Raw genomic sequence first — 14,603 nt, forward strand, 5'->3', positions numbered from 1 at the left:
TCAACATTAGCATCACTGCATATTTTCGTCAATTAGGCTGTGGCTTCAAATAGCTTTTTGCAAAATAGGATCCATATCCAATGCTTTGGTAAGATTTTATCGGCGAAAATCAATTAGACACGGCCTTGGAATGCACAGTAGTAGCAGGTGATGGTATTTCCGCCCCCACCTACGTTAACTGTTACCATAACCAACCACCTTGCAAAAAGTTTAATTTTCAGCTTGCTGAAAGTTAATCACAAATGTAAAGACCTTAGGTTTGTACGTTAGGAAAAATACAAATCTACTTAAAAATTTGCCACTTTGAATTCTGCATAAAGCAAATGTACAAAACCAGTTAATGTGCATTCTTCATTCTATATAAACTGACATTAGCTTATTTTGTTTGCTTAAGAACGGGGTTGCACCATTGGTGCACAAGTAAGGAATTTTCCTTAGTTGAAGTTGTTATAAAGAACGTTGTTTATTAAAATTACTTGTTCCTAGCTTCCCAGAACTATTGCTGGTGAGGAAGAACTCTTCCAATGTGAAGATCAAGAAATGGCTGATGTGCTCAAGAGAGAGATTCAGAGGTACAACAATATTGTTAACATCATCACCAATACTACGAGAGCTGCTATACAAACGGCCTTGGTAAGTTAAGTTTCTGTGTGCATCGGGAAAAGGAGTTAACTGACTTTTTAAATTTGCTGCAAATCATGCTTCCTAGTCCCACGAATACTAATTAAAGTTGTAAACTGAAGGGTCGGTAGTCTGATCAATCCTTCATACATTTACCTCCAAAGTGTGGAGGTTTTTGGCTTCCTTTGTATGTCTTGTATCATTTAATTATTCTTTTTTTTTTAAATGGAAAGTCACTATATTGAGGAAGTATATTTTGCGTGCTTAGAAAGGGTTACTTTTAGAAACGTTTTACAGTAAAAAATCAATGTTCTTTTTTCATCTCAGACCTTGAACTGTACTTGATGAACAATCACCTCGCCAACAAGAAGAAACGGGTTCAGTTACCACATTACCGAATCATCGTGAAACACTGGTCAATCCTTTTACTTTAAACTAACTTTTTATTACTTCTACTTATTCCCATATTGGTCTAACTTTCAGTTGATTCCTATGCCACACATACAACTCTTTCAAACTCAATATTACAAATGTCTATGACATGGAGCATTTGCTAGTTCATTCTTCACTCTCATTCTAATTGGTGAATGAATACACTACATTGTTAAAAATTCTATGAGTGAAGATGATAGGTCTCCTTGTAATTGCTAAATTGTCACATGGAGCAACTAGGATAATTACCTATTTTTTCCATTTTTTCCATACGAAATTCAACTTAATTGTTTAATTCTTCGTAAAAGTTTCTCTATGCTAGTGGTTCACAGTATGACGATAATTCTTTGTTGAAATTTTCCTATTTGTAATAACTTGTAAATAATCCTTTAATTAGGGTACCTGCCGGTATGATGGAGGTGGAGAAGAGCTCACATCATCTCTACGCTTGGGTCATACACCCACATCTTGGGTAAATCTGTGCCCTTATCCAGCACATGAAAACCTTCAACACTTTTTGAATGACCTCCATGCCAGAGTGAACTTTTTCAGGGTGAGGCTTCGGTTTTTTGTTTATCAGAGCTTGATACAGGGAAAACATTTATGTTCACATTATGTACAGCTTTATCATTATAAGCCTTAGCTTTGCCAGCCTTGGTCTTATGCATAAAAGTATAAAGAGAAGACATTATGAATAAGATGTAAATAATTTTTCAATCTTTGCTTTTGTAGAGCATTATCCCAAAATCAAATCAAAAGGATCGCCCTAAACAGAATAGAAAAGAATTTTGCAATGTTTTTCTAACCCTCTCTCAGAAGTAGTCTTCTAAGTACCTAAGTTAATCCAATAAAATACCCTTTGTTCCCATGGAAATACAAACAAAGAGCAATTTAAGCTGGAATCAGTCATTGAAAATTAGTAATAAGGCATTCATCGTCAACTGGCGGTAGGAGGATGAGTTGGAAAAGCACCAACTCACCTGCCATCACTATGCAATTTTTCTTTGGGTGTCATCAAGTTAGGATGTCTTGCTGTGCTCCTTCTACCTGGCAAGTTGAAATTAGAGTTTTTTTTAATGTTGGTAACTTCCATAATACAGATATGTTGGCCCATCCCCTTAAGTTTCAGCCTGTACCACAACTGTTAAATCTTCACACATTGTCTTTATTAAGCTGTCTTAGAGAAAGGTTTTTGGGCACCACTTCAGACTATCACTCTCTTTTGGATGCCTCTTTGATTTGACTTTCAGGACTGTGTTCCTAATCAGCCTCCTCTAAGTTTGTCAGCAAACTCCATACCCTTTCATTATTCAAACAACAGATTTTCGGTTAGTTTCTTGTTTAGTCCAGATTTCATAGCCAAAATTCAGTGACCTAACAATTATTTTCCTTTTTGTCCCTTTGTTATTCCTGTCTTGTTTCTGCTCAAGAACAGTCTTCTGTTTCATGAAGACTCTCAAAGTCTTATCACCAACATCTGGAGTCTTGTTGTCAATTTTTGCTTTTTCCTGCAGATGAGTCTTCAGAATCAGTCTAAAAACTTTTTTCCGGATAAAATTTAAGTAATTTCTTGTGCTTGTTGTTCTGTTTTCCTCCTCTGGGTTTTAAGTAAAATCAGAACTCTGCCATTATTAAAAGGTGCACCTGGTATTATCAGAACACATTTACCTATCTTTGTTTTGTCACTCGTGTAACTTAATTTGTTAAGACTGGGACCATTATCGCATTGGGACATGTATTTTTCCTGACAAGGGACTGGGCTCTTTCATCATCATCTATCTAATGATTCATCCCTCATTTATCTGGGCAACTGGAAGAATATTCCTCCTTGAATACAAGCTGTTATGCCTCATGTGCATGATTAGCGTTCACCCATTGCAGACCCATTGCTTATGGAAGCCCCAATTAAATGGACAATATTTCTATTGAAAATTTGTTAAATGTGGAAATTCTCAAGTAAATGGCAATTGGCACAGAGGAATAATAAGAATTAGTACTATGTATTTTATTACATTTGACAATATAGTGACATTGGGTTTACTCCTTTTCTTATTTAAAAAAAGTAAAGGAATGTCTGCAGCACGAAACCAATGTCTCATTCTCCATTTATTATTATACCTCTAATCTCAAAAGTGACTTTGTTCCGGCACGTAATACAAACCCTCGGTCCTTTACATATGGAATATACTTACAGTGCAGCTGGACCAGTCGTAAGCTTTCGAACAAGGTGGTTCAGTAGTTAACTGCTTGTCTGATAGTCGGGAGTTCCGCCCAACTGTAGGGTAAACATTCACTTTGCTTTCGGCCGCTGACGGAGTAAGGCGTGTTGTTTGCTGCTCTGCCCGCCATTGTCGTTTGCTTTCACTTTCTCGCGACGAAGTCTCTTGTATGACTGGTATCTTTGGTGTTACTTGGAGTGTGGCTGTAAGTACTTGCTATTCCTTTTTTCATTGAATTTGTGTCTTGTGGTAAGAAATGAGCTGCCACGAGACGGAGAGATGCCCCCGCCCCCCATTCAGCTGAAGATTGTGCCCTGGCATGGAGGGCCGTAGGTGCGGGGCCTTTAGATCACTCGAGGAAGTTGATCCTCATGATTTATGTACTCGGTGCCGAGGGTGAGATTGCTCTCGGGCCGACGCTTATATTATTTGTGTATCTTGGTCGGAGGAGCAGTGGGAGCGCTATGAGGGGAGGAGGAAAGCACATAAACAGGCCAAGGTGTCGTCGGAAGGCTCTCCAGCGACACCATTTGTTATGGACACGTCTTCTTCTTTCCTCCCTCAGTGTCAGCTCCTGTGTATGGTTCCTTCCCCTTCGGGGGACGTGTCCCGTTCTGCTTCTTCACTTGACCAGTTGAGTGTAGAAGAGGTGGTGTGGTACCTCGACGTGCAGTTGTACTCCCTGGGCAAGCGGGAACCCCCCCCCACCCCCAACCCCCACTAACCCGACCCTTGCCTCCTCAGGTGTGTCTGCCGCTGCGGGTGGAGATCTCGGGCAGGTCTGGTACTCGCTGGGACTCCCGGGCACACCGATTATTCAGGGGCTGTTGTATCTTCTGGCTGCACAGGGTGCTGGTCCGGTGATACATGGCCCGGTAACGTCGATGACGACAACGGTGTCGATGCCTGGGTATGCTGCTCCTCCCCACCTAGTTTACACCTAGCACGTGGCGATGGTGACCCCTACAGCTGCTGTCCAGGCCCAACTGCCGTGCGTGCCGAGGAAGGAGACAACCTCATCGCCTGGTTTTGCTGCCCTCGCCCTAGCCCCTGACTTTTGGTGCCCCAAGAGTTCCCCGCTTGACCTGCCGCCAGTTCCAGTTGTCACCCCGGTTCCAGATCCTGCCATCTTCGCTCCAGCCCGTGGTGTTGCTGCTTCCACCGCAGGTCCCTCTGGACAGGTGCACCTGGGCCGTTTTGCTTCGGCAACTGCCCCATCTCCGTCCTGGATGGAGGACCTGATGGTGGTCCTGAGGAAGCTGACAAAGAAGAAGAGGAAGAAGAGGAAGGTGTCGTGTCGTCGTCTTCGTCGTTGTCTTCCCCTTCGACTTCTGAGGCTCCACAGACGTGGAAGAAGAAGGTGGCCTCCCACACCCCCCTAAGAAGTCTCGCTCAGAGACCTCTAAGGGTCTGTCCCACTCCGGTGGGACAGTTGGGGCTTCCGCTGGTCCTCCTGTTCACTTGGGAATGGGGCCCATCTCTCCTTCCGCAAGGGAGAAGAAAACGGAGACCGGAGGGGTACCAGCTACCTCTTCTCCTGGTGCCAGGAGCTCTGCCTCAACATCGGGAACTGTCTCGGCTGCTCGTTCGAGAGCGGTACCGAGTGTACAGTCACCTATGGGTGACCGTGCATCGAGGGTCCAGACTGATGTCCCGCCTGACCAGAGATCGCTCTCGTAGCAATTCCCTGGTCCCCAGGGTTGATGCAATGGTCCCACCGGCCCGTACGTGGGGTGAGGTGAGGAAGAGGTCCCCCCGGTCACCAGGCCCAGTCGCGGCTGGGCCAGGTACCATGACGCGTCGTGAGGATGGTGCACACTCCCACCGCACCAGTAGACTCTACCGGTCTCCTGACTGTCGCTCCCACTGGGACCGGATGGATAGGTTGACAGGTAGCAGCTCTCCTGACTCATGGGACAGTCGCTACTGTTCTCAGTCCAGTGGCTCTCCCCAGGGAGACCGCGGGACTAGACCTGCAGCCCGATCGTCACCGTGGATTGGCGATTGCCTGCACCCCCCCAGCACACCGGCTCTGCTGGTAGGCAGGGGGTGTGTGTCAGGTCTGCTTCTCCTATCCCTTCAACCTTCTCGAGCTACACCGGGAGGAGCGAGGCGATCAGGAGTGACTATGAGGAGTGCACTTCTCACGGTCCCACCGCAAGGGCCTACGAACCTGGCACGATCTTGGGACCGACCAGATCGTACACCCAAGTGGTTGGAGGGCTTAAGAGGGAACCCAGGACGACGGTGGGTCTGCCCTGATCATCCTTGGCCGATGGTGTTTGGGCCAGGTGAACTCTCTTGTCACCGGACAGGAGGGATTGCTTAGGTCTGGCAGGTCAACCAAGCTGCTTCCCCCTCCTCTACCACGACAGGGGTGGTTCTACGTGCCATCGGAGGATCCGCTGCCGCCCAAACAGGTTAACCCGGAGCTAGCTATGCTAACTCTGGGGGTGTCTCTTCAACACCTGCTGGCCGAGAACCAGAGGCAAGAGGCAGCATTCCAAGCAGTTTCCTGGCTGGACCTGTGGTCCCTCATGGTGTCCAGAGTCGTGGCCTCCTCGGGAAACATCACTCCCGAAGGGGACCCGGCTTTCGGGAGATTGTGTCAGTTTGGAGGTAGGGCTATTTCCTACCTGGCCCACCAGATGGCCAACCTGTGGGCCAACCTGGCTCTAAGACGTCGGGACACAGTCCTCGCTCGAGTGACCAGGTCGGCAGGGCGTGAGGCAGCTTTAGGTCTGAGGAACAGACCGGTGCTGGGTTTCTCCTCTCTCTTCCCTAGAGAGATGGTGGACACTGCGGTGGAACAGCGACACATTGAGGACAGTGGCTGCCTAGTACACCAGGCAGTCTCGAAGGCGGCTGGGCAGCCTCGAGCCACTGCAGCCAAGCCTCTGAGCTTGGCTAGCGCTTCCTCTGCGGCCAAGACGACTTCCTCGTCGAGGCTGAGAGGAAAGACCCAGCCTTCGACTTCTGCTGTAAGGAGTGATTGTCAGCCCTCCTCCTAGTCCTCCTTTTCCCAAGGAGGATCTGGGAAGAAGAAGTCGAAGAAGGGGAAACGCTAGGGATGGCGTTCCCCCTCACCTGCTGCCAGAAGTGGAAGATGCCTGGCGAGCCATTGGGCAACTTGGCAGCACTACAGAGCTGAGACCTGGATAGTGGATGTCTTTCGGGAGGGATATCTACTACCCTTTGAAACGTGGCCACCCCTCACCTCCAACCCGGTTCATCTGCAGACATACGTTCCCGGTTCAGCCAGCGACGTAGCGCTTTGGCAAGAGGTAGAAGTCATGCTGAGCAAACGAGCTGTGAAGATCGTACGGGATCAGTTGCCGGGCTTCTACAGCCGACTTTTCCTGCTGGAGAAGTCATCGGGGGGCTGGCGCCCAGTGATAGATCTCTCTCCCTTAAACTGATTTGTTCGCCACTCGGTTCGCAATGGAAACAGCATGCTCCGTGCTTGATTCCGTCAGGGAGAACGACTTCATGCTTTCTGTGGACCTGAAGGATGCATATCCAGATACCCATCCACCAGTCCTCCAGGAAGTACCTTCGCTTCACCCTCGACAGGACGGTGTACCAATTCAGGGCACTTTGCTTCGGTCTCTCAACCGCCCAACAGGTGTTCACACGAATGTTCACGCTGGTGTCTGCTTGGACCCATTCTGTAGGGATACGTCTGCTGAGGTATCTCGACGATTGGCTGGTCCTGGCGAGCTTCCGCTCGCAGTTGTTACAGGACAGGGATCGACTCCTCGAATTCTGCTGCGATCTTGGGATTGTGGTGAACTTTGAGAAGTCAGATCTCGAGCCCAAGCAGAGGATGAAGTACCTGGGCATGCTGATCGACTCGGTAGCAGGGCGAGTCTTCCCCATAGACTCGCTGATCAGCAGGTTCAGGGAGGCAGCCGGACGGTTCCTGTCTCAACAGGAGCAACCAGCTCAGCAGTGGTGGGTCATGATCGGTCACCTGTCGTCTCTCGAGAAGTTAGTCCCTCAAGGGCGTCTCCACCTGCGGTCTCTTCAATGGAGGCTAAAGGAGTTTTGGTCACAGGCAGGAGACCCGCCATACCTCCCCGTCCCTCTCACGGAAGAGGTGAGGTAGGACCTAGCCTGGTGGCTGGACGACAGGAACCTTGTAAGAGGAGTGCCTCTCCGTACTCCGACCCCCACCCCCCTCGAGAAGCACTGCTGTTCTCAGACGCATCGGCCGAGGGATGGGGCACACAATTGGAGGAGTTGCTGACAGCAGGTGTGTGGGACCATCACGACAAGCACCTTCACATCAACGTCCTGGAGCTCAAGGCAGCGTTCCTCGCTCTCCAAGAGTTTTGGGAACGGCTGATGGGACACTCAGTGGTGTTGATGAGCGACAACACCATGGTAGTGGCATACGTCAACAAACAAGGGGCCTAGTGTCCCTCCCGTTGCACCAGTTGACGATGCAGGTACACGAGTGGGCTGTAGCCCACTTGGTAGAGCTGTCAGCCAGATACATTCCAGGCAAGAGGAACGTAGTGGCAGACAAGCTCAGCTGTCGGAATCAGGTGATCAGGCCCAAATGATCTCTTCACCTAGACGTGGCGGAAAGGCTCTTTGATCTGTGGGGGGCCTCCAGCGTGGATCTGTTCACCACCTGGCACAACAGGAAACTCAAAGTTTTCTTCTCAGTTGTGCCGGACCCATGGGCAGCTGCAGAGGACGCTCTTCAACATCCGTTGGACAACCTCTTCGTCTACGCCTTTCCCCTGTTCTGTCTGATTCACGAGGTGATCAGCAGGGTGCTGGTCACCTGCTGGCTCTTCTCGCCGAGGCACCGAGAGAGATCCCCCGCCGCCCCACCCTGGCACAACCTCCTTTGCCAACCACACGTGGAATGGTACCAATGAGCGGTTTGGCCCTTAGGTCTTCACGGATGGCTGTTATCCACCATCTCTTGCGAGCGAGAGGCTTTTCTTGCCAAGCAGCAACAGAGATGGCACGGTACCTCAGACAGTCCTCTGCAGCGGTGTACCAAGGGAAGTGGTCCGTTTTCTGTGGTTGGTGTCGTGGACGGGGTCTCTCTCCATTCAGAGCCACTCTTCAGCAGGTAGCCCCCGGGGTGGGATGTGACTCTCGTCCTTAGGAGTTTGACTCGCAGACCCTTCGAGCCACTCCGAGATTCGTCAGACAGGGATCTAACCCTCAAGACCGTCTTTCTGCTGGCCCTGGCATCGGCGAAGAGAGTAGGGGAACTGCATGGTCTTTCTTTCGATGTCAAGCACTCAAGGGGATGGGGATCGGTGACGCTCGATTTCGTCCCGGACTTCGCAGCAAAGACTCAGAACCCTTCGGTCCCTGATGACCAGTTCGAGTCATTTACGATCCCCTCCTTGAAGGACTTCACTGACAACGATGAGGATGAGATGCTGCGTTGTCCTGTGAGGGCGGTATGGCACTATCTGAAGAGAACTCGTCACCTCAGGCCTGGGTGTCGACGCGTCTTTGTTAGCACCAGGGTTACCAAGAAGGAAGTGTCCAAGAACACTCTTTCTTTCTGGCTTCGTGAGGTAATCCGGAAGGCGTACGCTTCAGACAGGAGTGACGGCACCAGTACCCTTCGTCAGAGAGCCCGCGAAGTCAGAGGTATTGGTCCAACCCTTGCGTTCCGCAAGAACTTCTCCATGGCACAGGTGCTGAAGGCAGGGGTTTGGACCAACCAGACCACTTTCACCTCCTTCTACCTTCGGGACATCACCCACAGGCCCTTGGACACTTTTTCCTTGGGACCCGTGGTGGCTGCTCAACAAGTTGTGTAGCTTACCCAGCTCCCTCGCCATACAAGGTAGCATCTTATCCTTGTGGGACTGCATGAATGGAAGAGTGAAAGAGAGTGTGACTGGCTTCTCTTCCTCCTGTTTTCTTACATCTCCCTGTGGGCAGAGGGTGGCAGTCATCACTACGCTGGACAGAATGCCGATGCAGGTAAGCTACATGACTGAGCCCCATCCTATCCCTTTCATTAGGGATAGGAGCAGCTATCCGCCACTCGCCTAACAAGGGGGGGAGTGGATGCCATCAAGAGACAAACCCAAGACTACATTTGGCTCTTGCGTAGGAACTAATTCTTGCTTGCTATTCATAAGAGGCACGCTTGCCTCCCTCTTATGAATTTGGTTTAGAGGTCTGACCACTGATCCTGCGGTGCACACCCCAATCAGTTGGACAGAGCCTAGGATCCCTCCCTCTGCTCTTACGACCAGGGAGGGAACCACGGTGGGACGAACACCAGTCTGTTCATAAGACTCAGATTCCACCCACCAATAAGTGAGTCTTCCATATGTAAAGGACCGAGGGTTTGTATCACGTTTCGGAACAAATCACAATTTGTTGTAAATTGTATTTTTCCTAACTATACAAACCTGAGGTCCTTTATGCATAGTCCTACCTCATGCCACCCCTCATTCTGCTCCTGGGCCTAAAGCAACATGAATGTTTACCCTCCAGTCGGGCAGGACTCCCGACTATCGGACAAGCCGTTAACTACTGAACCACCTTGTTCAAAAGCTTACGACCAGTCCAGCTGCGCTGTAAGTACATTCCACATGTAAAGGACCTCAGGCTTGTATAGTTAGGAAAAATACAATTTATGACAAATTGTGATTTTGATATGTACTTGACATTAATATGTACTCGACAGTACCTGGTCGTATTTTGGATGTTTACTAGCTACATAACAAATGAAGAGTGTCTAAGCAACAGATAGTCATAATAAGCATTTAAGCTTAGGTATGTGAGTATATGCTTAAGAGTCATAATTTTATCATTCTGCTTAGATCCTGAATAATTTTGGTTGAAATGGCTTATCAAAACAAGGTTTAGATGTGTCAAATTACTTTGTTTTAGCTAATGTCCTACCCATTTTCATTAGCAGTTATTTGTGCAGATGCACATTCAGTTTTTTGGTTCATCATCATACCTGATAACGAATAGTATGTGCCTTATTTTACCTTTGTCCTTTTCACATAAATCAAGAAATATAGTCTAAGTTATTATCAAGTGTGATTAATCCAGTCATATGAGAGTTGAGAATATTACTTTATTTGTTTGGTTGAACTATATTTTAATAGGAAATAACTTCTATATTTATTTACTCATGATAATGCATTATTATGATTTTCTTTTAATGAGCTACACTGTTATATGATCATCACATAAGATTGACTATTATATCTTAATTTTCTTTTCAGAACTGGCTTGAAAATGGCTGTCCAACATATTTTTGGCTTGGTGCTTTTCAATTCCTCCCCGCATTTTTCACCACAGTTCTTCGACAAGCAGCCAGAGGATCTTTGAGGCCCCTGCACCACTTTTCATGGTCATTCCATCTAACCAACATGCTTTGCCCTCAGCAAGCTCATCTTCTACCTTCTGTGACTTTGGATTCTGAGACATCAATGTCAGCATCAGTATCCAAGTCAGTGGAAGAGGGAGTAGAAGAAGAAGAAGAAGCCGAAGCAACAGAGAGGACCAGTGAAGACACAGCTGGAAAAGATGCCGATGGATCAAGTCAGACTACAATTGCCAGCACCGAAGAAGACGAATATGGCAAACCGAAGCTGCCACTGAATTTGGAAGAATCAAAGCAAAAGTGGTGTCAATTAGGCCATGAGGGTCTTTTGGTGTCTGGCCTTTGGCTTGTTGGGGCATCTTGGAATCCAGATAGGTGAGATTGTAATACACACCAGACAACTATTTAGCAAAAAACAATCTTTACTGCTACGGGAGTACAAACCATCGCCTTATCTTTCAGTGTGAGCTGGTAAAACTTGGTAACAAAGTAGTTAACAAGGTAGATATCAAAGTGGTTAACAACTGGAGTGGGGAGGTGACTGGGGGAGAACAACTGGAGTGGGGAGGTGACTGGGGGAGGGAGTATCCTTCACTCGTCACCAACTGTCGCTCTCTTTTCTCCCAGCAATAGTGAGATAACAGATGTGCTGCTGCCCTCCATCCTGAATGGTTAAAAGCATTTGCAGTTCATGAGTATTACCTCATTTTCTAACAGTTTTGGTGTGTAGTTTCCTCTTTGCTAACCTTTGATTTTTATTGTTTTTTATTCAGTATGGATGGAAAACAAGAAATAAGAGGTTGCGAGGGACGTGGTCATCCTTGCAGTATACACTTCATGTCACTCATGGTGAGACAGTCATACTGTATATACATCTTTGCAGTGGCTGTAGGGAAAGTGAGTGCAACAGTTGCTGTGTGAAGGATACTCCCCTATTCACCTCGTATCTCTAGTTCCACGTTGGCCGAGTGGATTTCGTGCTCGGCTAATAATCTGGTGGTCCGAAGTTCGATCCTCGGTTCGGCCAACGCGGAATCAGAGTCGATATAATGTGGTTCGGATCCCCCAATAAGCTGTAGGTCCCGTTCTAGGAAACCAATTGCTTCCTAGATGCGTAAAAATATCTAATCCTAGGAGAGCTGTTAATCAGCTCAGTGGTCTGGTAAAACTAAGATATACTTACCTTTTTACCTCGTATATCTCTACCTGTTAACCATCTTGTTATGTAACATATCAAGTTTTCGACTGATTAACCACCAGGTTAACTATCTTACTTCCAAGTTGTCAACTGGTTTCCAGCTTGCGCTGAATAATACTTTTGTATAAAAGGCTCTGGTTTGTATGCCTAGGAAAACTACAAGTTACGCTATTCAAAATTTGCACTATTTTGTGCCAAATCACGATGTTAATACTACAGACATTTGACTGTAGTATGTTTAGTTTTAAAGGCTTGACATGGGCGGCATAAATGAAATTAGGGAGCAAATACTACTGGGTCTTCTATTTCAAATAAGGAAGCGTTACCGAGTAAGGAAGGTTCAGTTCTATTTTAATTCCTTTCTGAACCTCGTATATTCGAGAATCTTTGTTTGACGCCGAAAACGCAGAAATAAGGGGTGATTTATTACATTCATATGTATTGTATTGCATAATTACATGGATCAATGCATGAATTTTTCTCAAAAATATTCTGGCTTTTGTAACTTGTTTGTAGTTATTTATGTATATTAATTATATGTCTCCCTGTGTTACAACAATTTGCGGTCTAATAACCTAAATTACAAACTAAACCTTCGGTTACTTTCTAGGAATGAATTAGATGAATGTACCTCACAAGAACTCATTGAGAAGTTACCTCTGTTAAGTATGGTGCCCGCAGCAGCAGTTGAAGTTGGCCCATACACTTCAAGAGGATTGACATCAAAGTCATCAACCTCTCGTTCTCATCCTTCAACTCATCGCCAGCAACAGCAGCCGCAGCATCCTACTGCGTTTGCTGAAGAAGAAGAGGAGACCATGGAGAGTGATTCCTTGCCAACAGAGCGCCTCTCAACTCGGTTCACAGACGAAGCTCTCCGTCATTTAAAAGATGCTTCTCTTGATCTTCATCTTAGTGAAGATCTCGCTATTACAACTAGGGTTGATGGACCCACGACTTCCAGATCGAAGTGGTATAAATGTCCCGTATATGAGGGCGCACCTGGTAGTACCTCACGACCCCCAGTGCTATCTGTTACCCTCCCTGCAGGACCCAAAGGTGCCCAACACTGGATCCAAAGACGCGTCGCTATCTATTTAAGCCGTTGCTGAAGTTACCTCAAAATCAGACTAAAAGTAAGAAAAAGCATCATACTGCAAGATTACTAGGGTCTGCCCTGCTCCTTCCTTTTCCTGTACTGCACTTTTTACTAAAATATCTTAATCTTCCTTCTCAACTTCATTGCAGCCGCTCATTTCCAAAGTGTCAGTTCCATAATAGTGACTGTGATTCCCTGTCATTTCCCTCTCTGCCCAAGTAGAGCCTTGGTGTTTGTGTTCACTGGTAAGAGGAACTTCAGATTTTGAAGATTTTGATGGAACTAGAAATTTCATATAATTTTATATAATTTAAATGCATTGGTTTAACATTGTGATTCTTAGGAGCTTTAAGTCCAGAAAGATTTAAAACAGCGAAGAAAAGTTTTTGATAACAAAATGAATGTTGTTTTCAGACGTTACATTGGCTATTCAGTTTTTATTTATGAGTAAAATCATTCTTTATGAAATACTGTAACATTAGCGTTTTCAGATTTTCAGAATGAGAGAGAGAGAGAGAGAGAGAGAGAGAGAGAGAGAGAGAGAGAGAGAGAGAGAGAGAGAATGGCCTCTTAGCTGAATTTATTATTCTTTTTCAATTCTTTGATTCAAAGAAAGTTTTGTGTTATTTGGAAAATAAAAGATCAGGCTCCCAAATCAGACAAGTGCAAATTTATGAATGTGTATTATCTTAATGTCGCCAAAGATGAATGTTCTGAAATGGAGTTTATCACACAGCAGTTTATGTTTTAAAATATACTGAAATACTAGTGTTCTATTGTAGATTAATAGAAAATATTTTTGAAATGAACATCTTTCATGGTTAGTGAATTGCACTCAATTTATGAAAAAATATATTCTATGGTGATTGAAATTTTAAGAATCTATTGTTAAATATTTAAATTATTGTTTTTGAATGTTCAATAGTTTAAACCCTCATTTATTCTGGTTCTTAATGCTACTGTGATGTATATGATAATCTTGATTGCGAGTTACAATTACACTAAAGAATTTATAAAAATTAGAACCAGTTCACAGAGTAGCTTCATTATTCCCTTCTTTCACTTTACTAAGGCACTTCACATTCAACATGTTTTCATTGTTTGCACAGTGTTGCATGTTAATAACATAATAATTATGAAAGTCATTTTGTTATATCTGAGGCACCCCGTAAATGATAAACATATTGGCAAGGTCTTGGTTTTGAGAATTTTTTAAGTGCTCATAACACTTGTGGCGACTATATTGGGTATTCGTTATCATCAGTGCTTCGGTAGATCACATAAAAAAAAAAAAAAAAAAATTAGGGTATCTCGATAATTTGGTTTCAACCTCAGCAAAACCTTACATAAATGAGATTTTTCTTTCGGTTTGTACTTCTATTTAACTGGCTAGAGGGCTACATGGTGTCATCACTCCGGCTCTTTTTAATTTTTTCTCCTGACTAAAATATTCCAGAAAATAATCACTGGGTATGCTCTGACACCTCCTTGCGCTGAATGGCCATAGTTGCCCCAGTGTTTGGCAAACATGCCTAAAATCTATAAACCAATCATTCAATCACTCTGATACCTCCTTCGACGATGCATTTCATTCGAGCACAAATTTCCATAAGTTAGCGTATCCCTTCTAGAGGATAGTGGTCAATATATACGAGAGTTTTACAAAACTAATAACCTAAAAGAACGATTATTTGTCTTTCG

At 45.6% G+C, this 14,603-nt stretch overlaps 1 protein-coding gene across 1 annotated transcript in view; it reads left to right on the top strand.

The window, feature by feature from the left end:
* The window catches only part of LOC135201869 (dynein axonemal heavy chain 3-like), a 250,908-nt gene extending 237,177 nt beyond the window's left edge, over positions 1–13,731 (top strand). Inside the window, exons 70-73 of the mRNA XM_064231170.1 lie at positions 487–633; positions 1,451–1,606; positions 10,505–10,980; positions 12,414–13,731. Of these exons, the coding sequence (XP_064087240.1) occupies positions 487–633; positions 1,451–1,606; positions 10,505–10,980; positions 12,414–12,915 (1,281 nt within the window). The 3' untranslated portion in view covers positions 12,916–13,731. The remainder of the gene's footprint in view (positions 1–486; positions 634–1,450; positions 1,607–10,504; positions 10,981–12,413) is intronic.
* Positions 13,732–14,603: the final 872 nt, after the last annotated feature.

The sequence above is a fragment of the Macrobrachium nipponense genome, chromosome 28 (assembly GCF_015104395.2).
Source record: "Macrobrachium nipponense isolate FS-2020 chromosome 28, ASM1510439v2, whole genome shotgun sequence".
Classification (NCBI taxonomy): Eukaryota; Metazoa; Arthropoda; class Malacostraca; order Decapoda; family Palaemonidae; genus Macrobrachium; species Macrobrachium nipponense.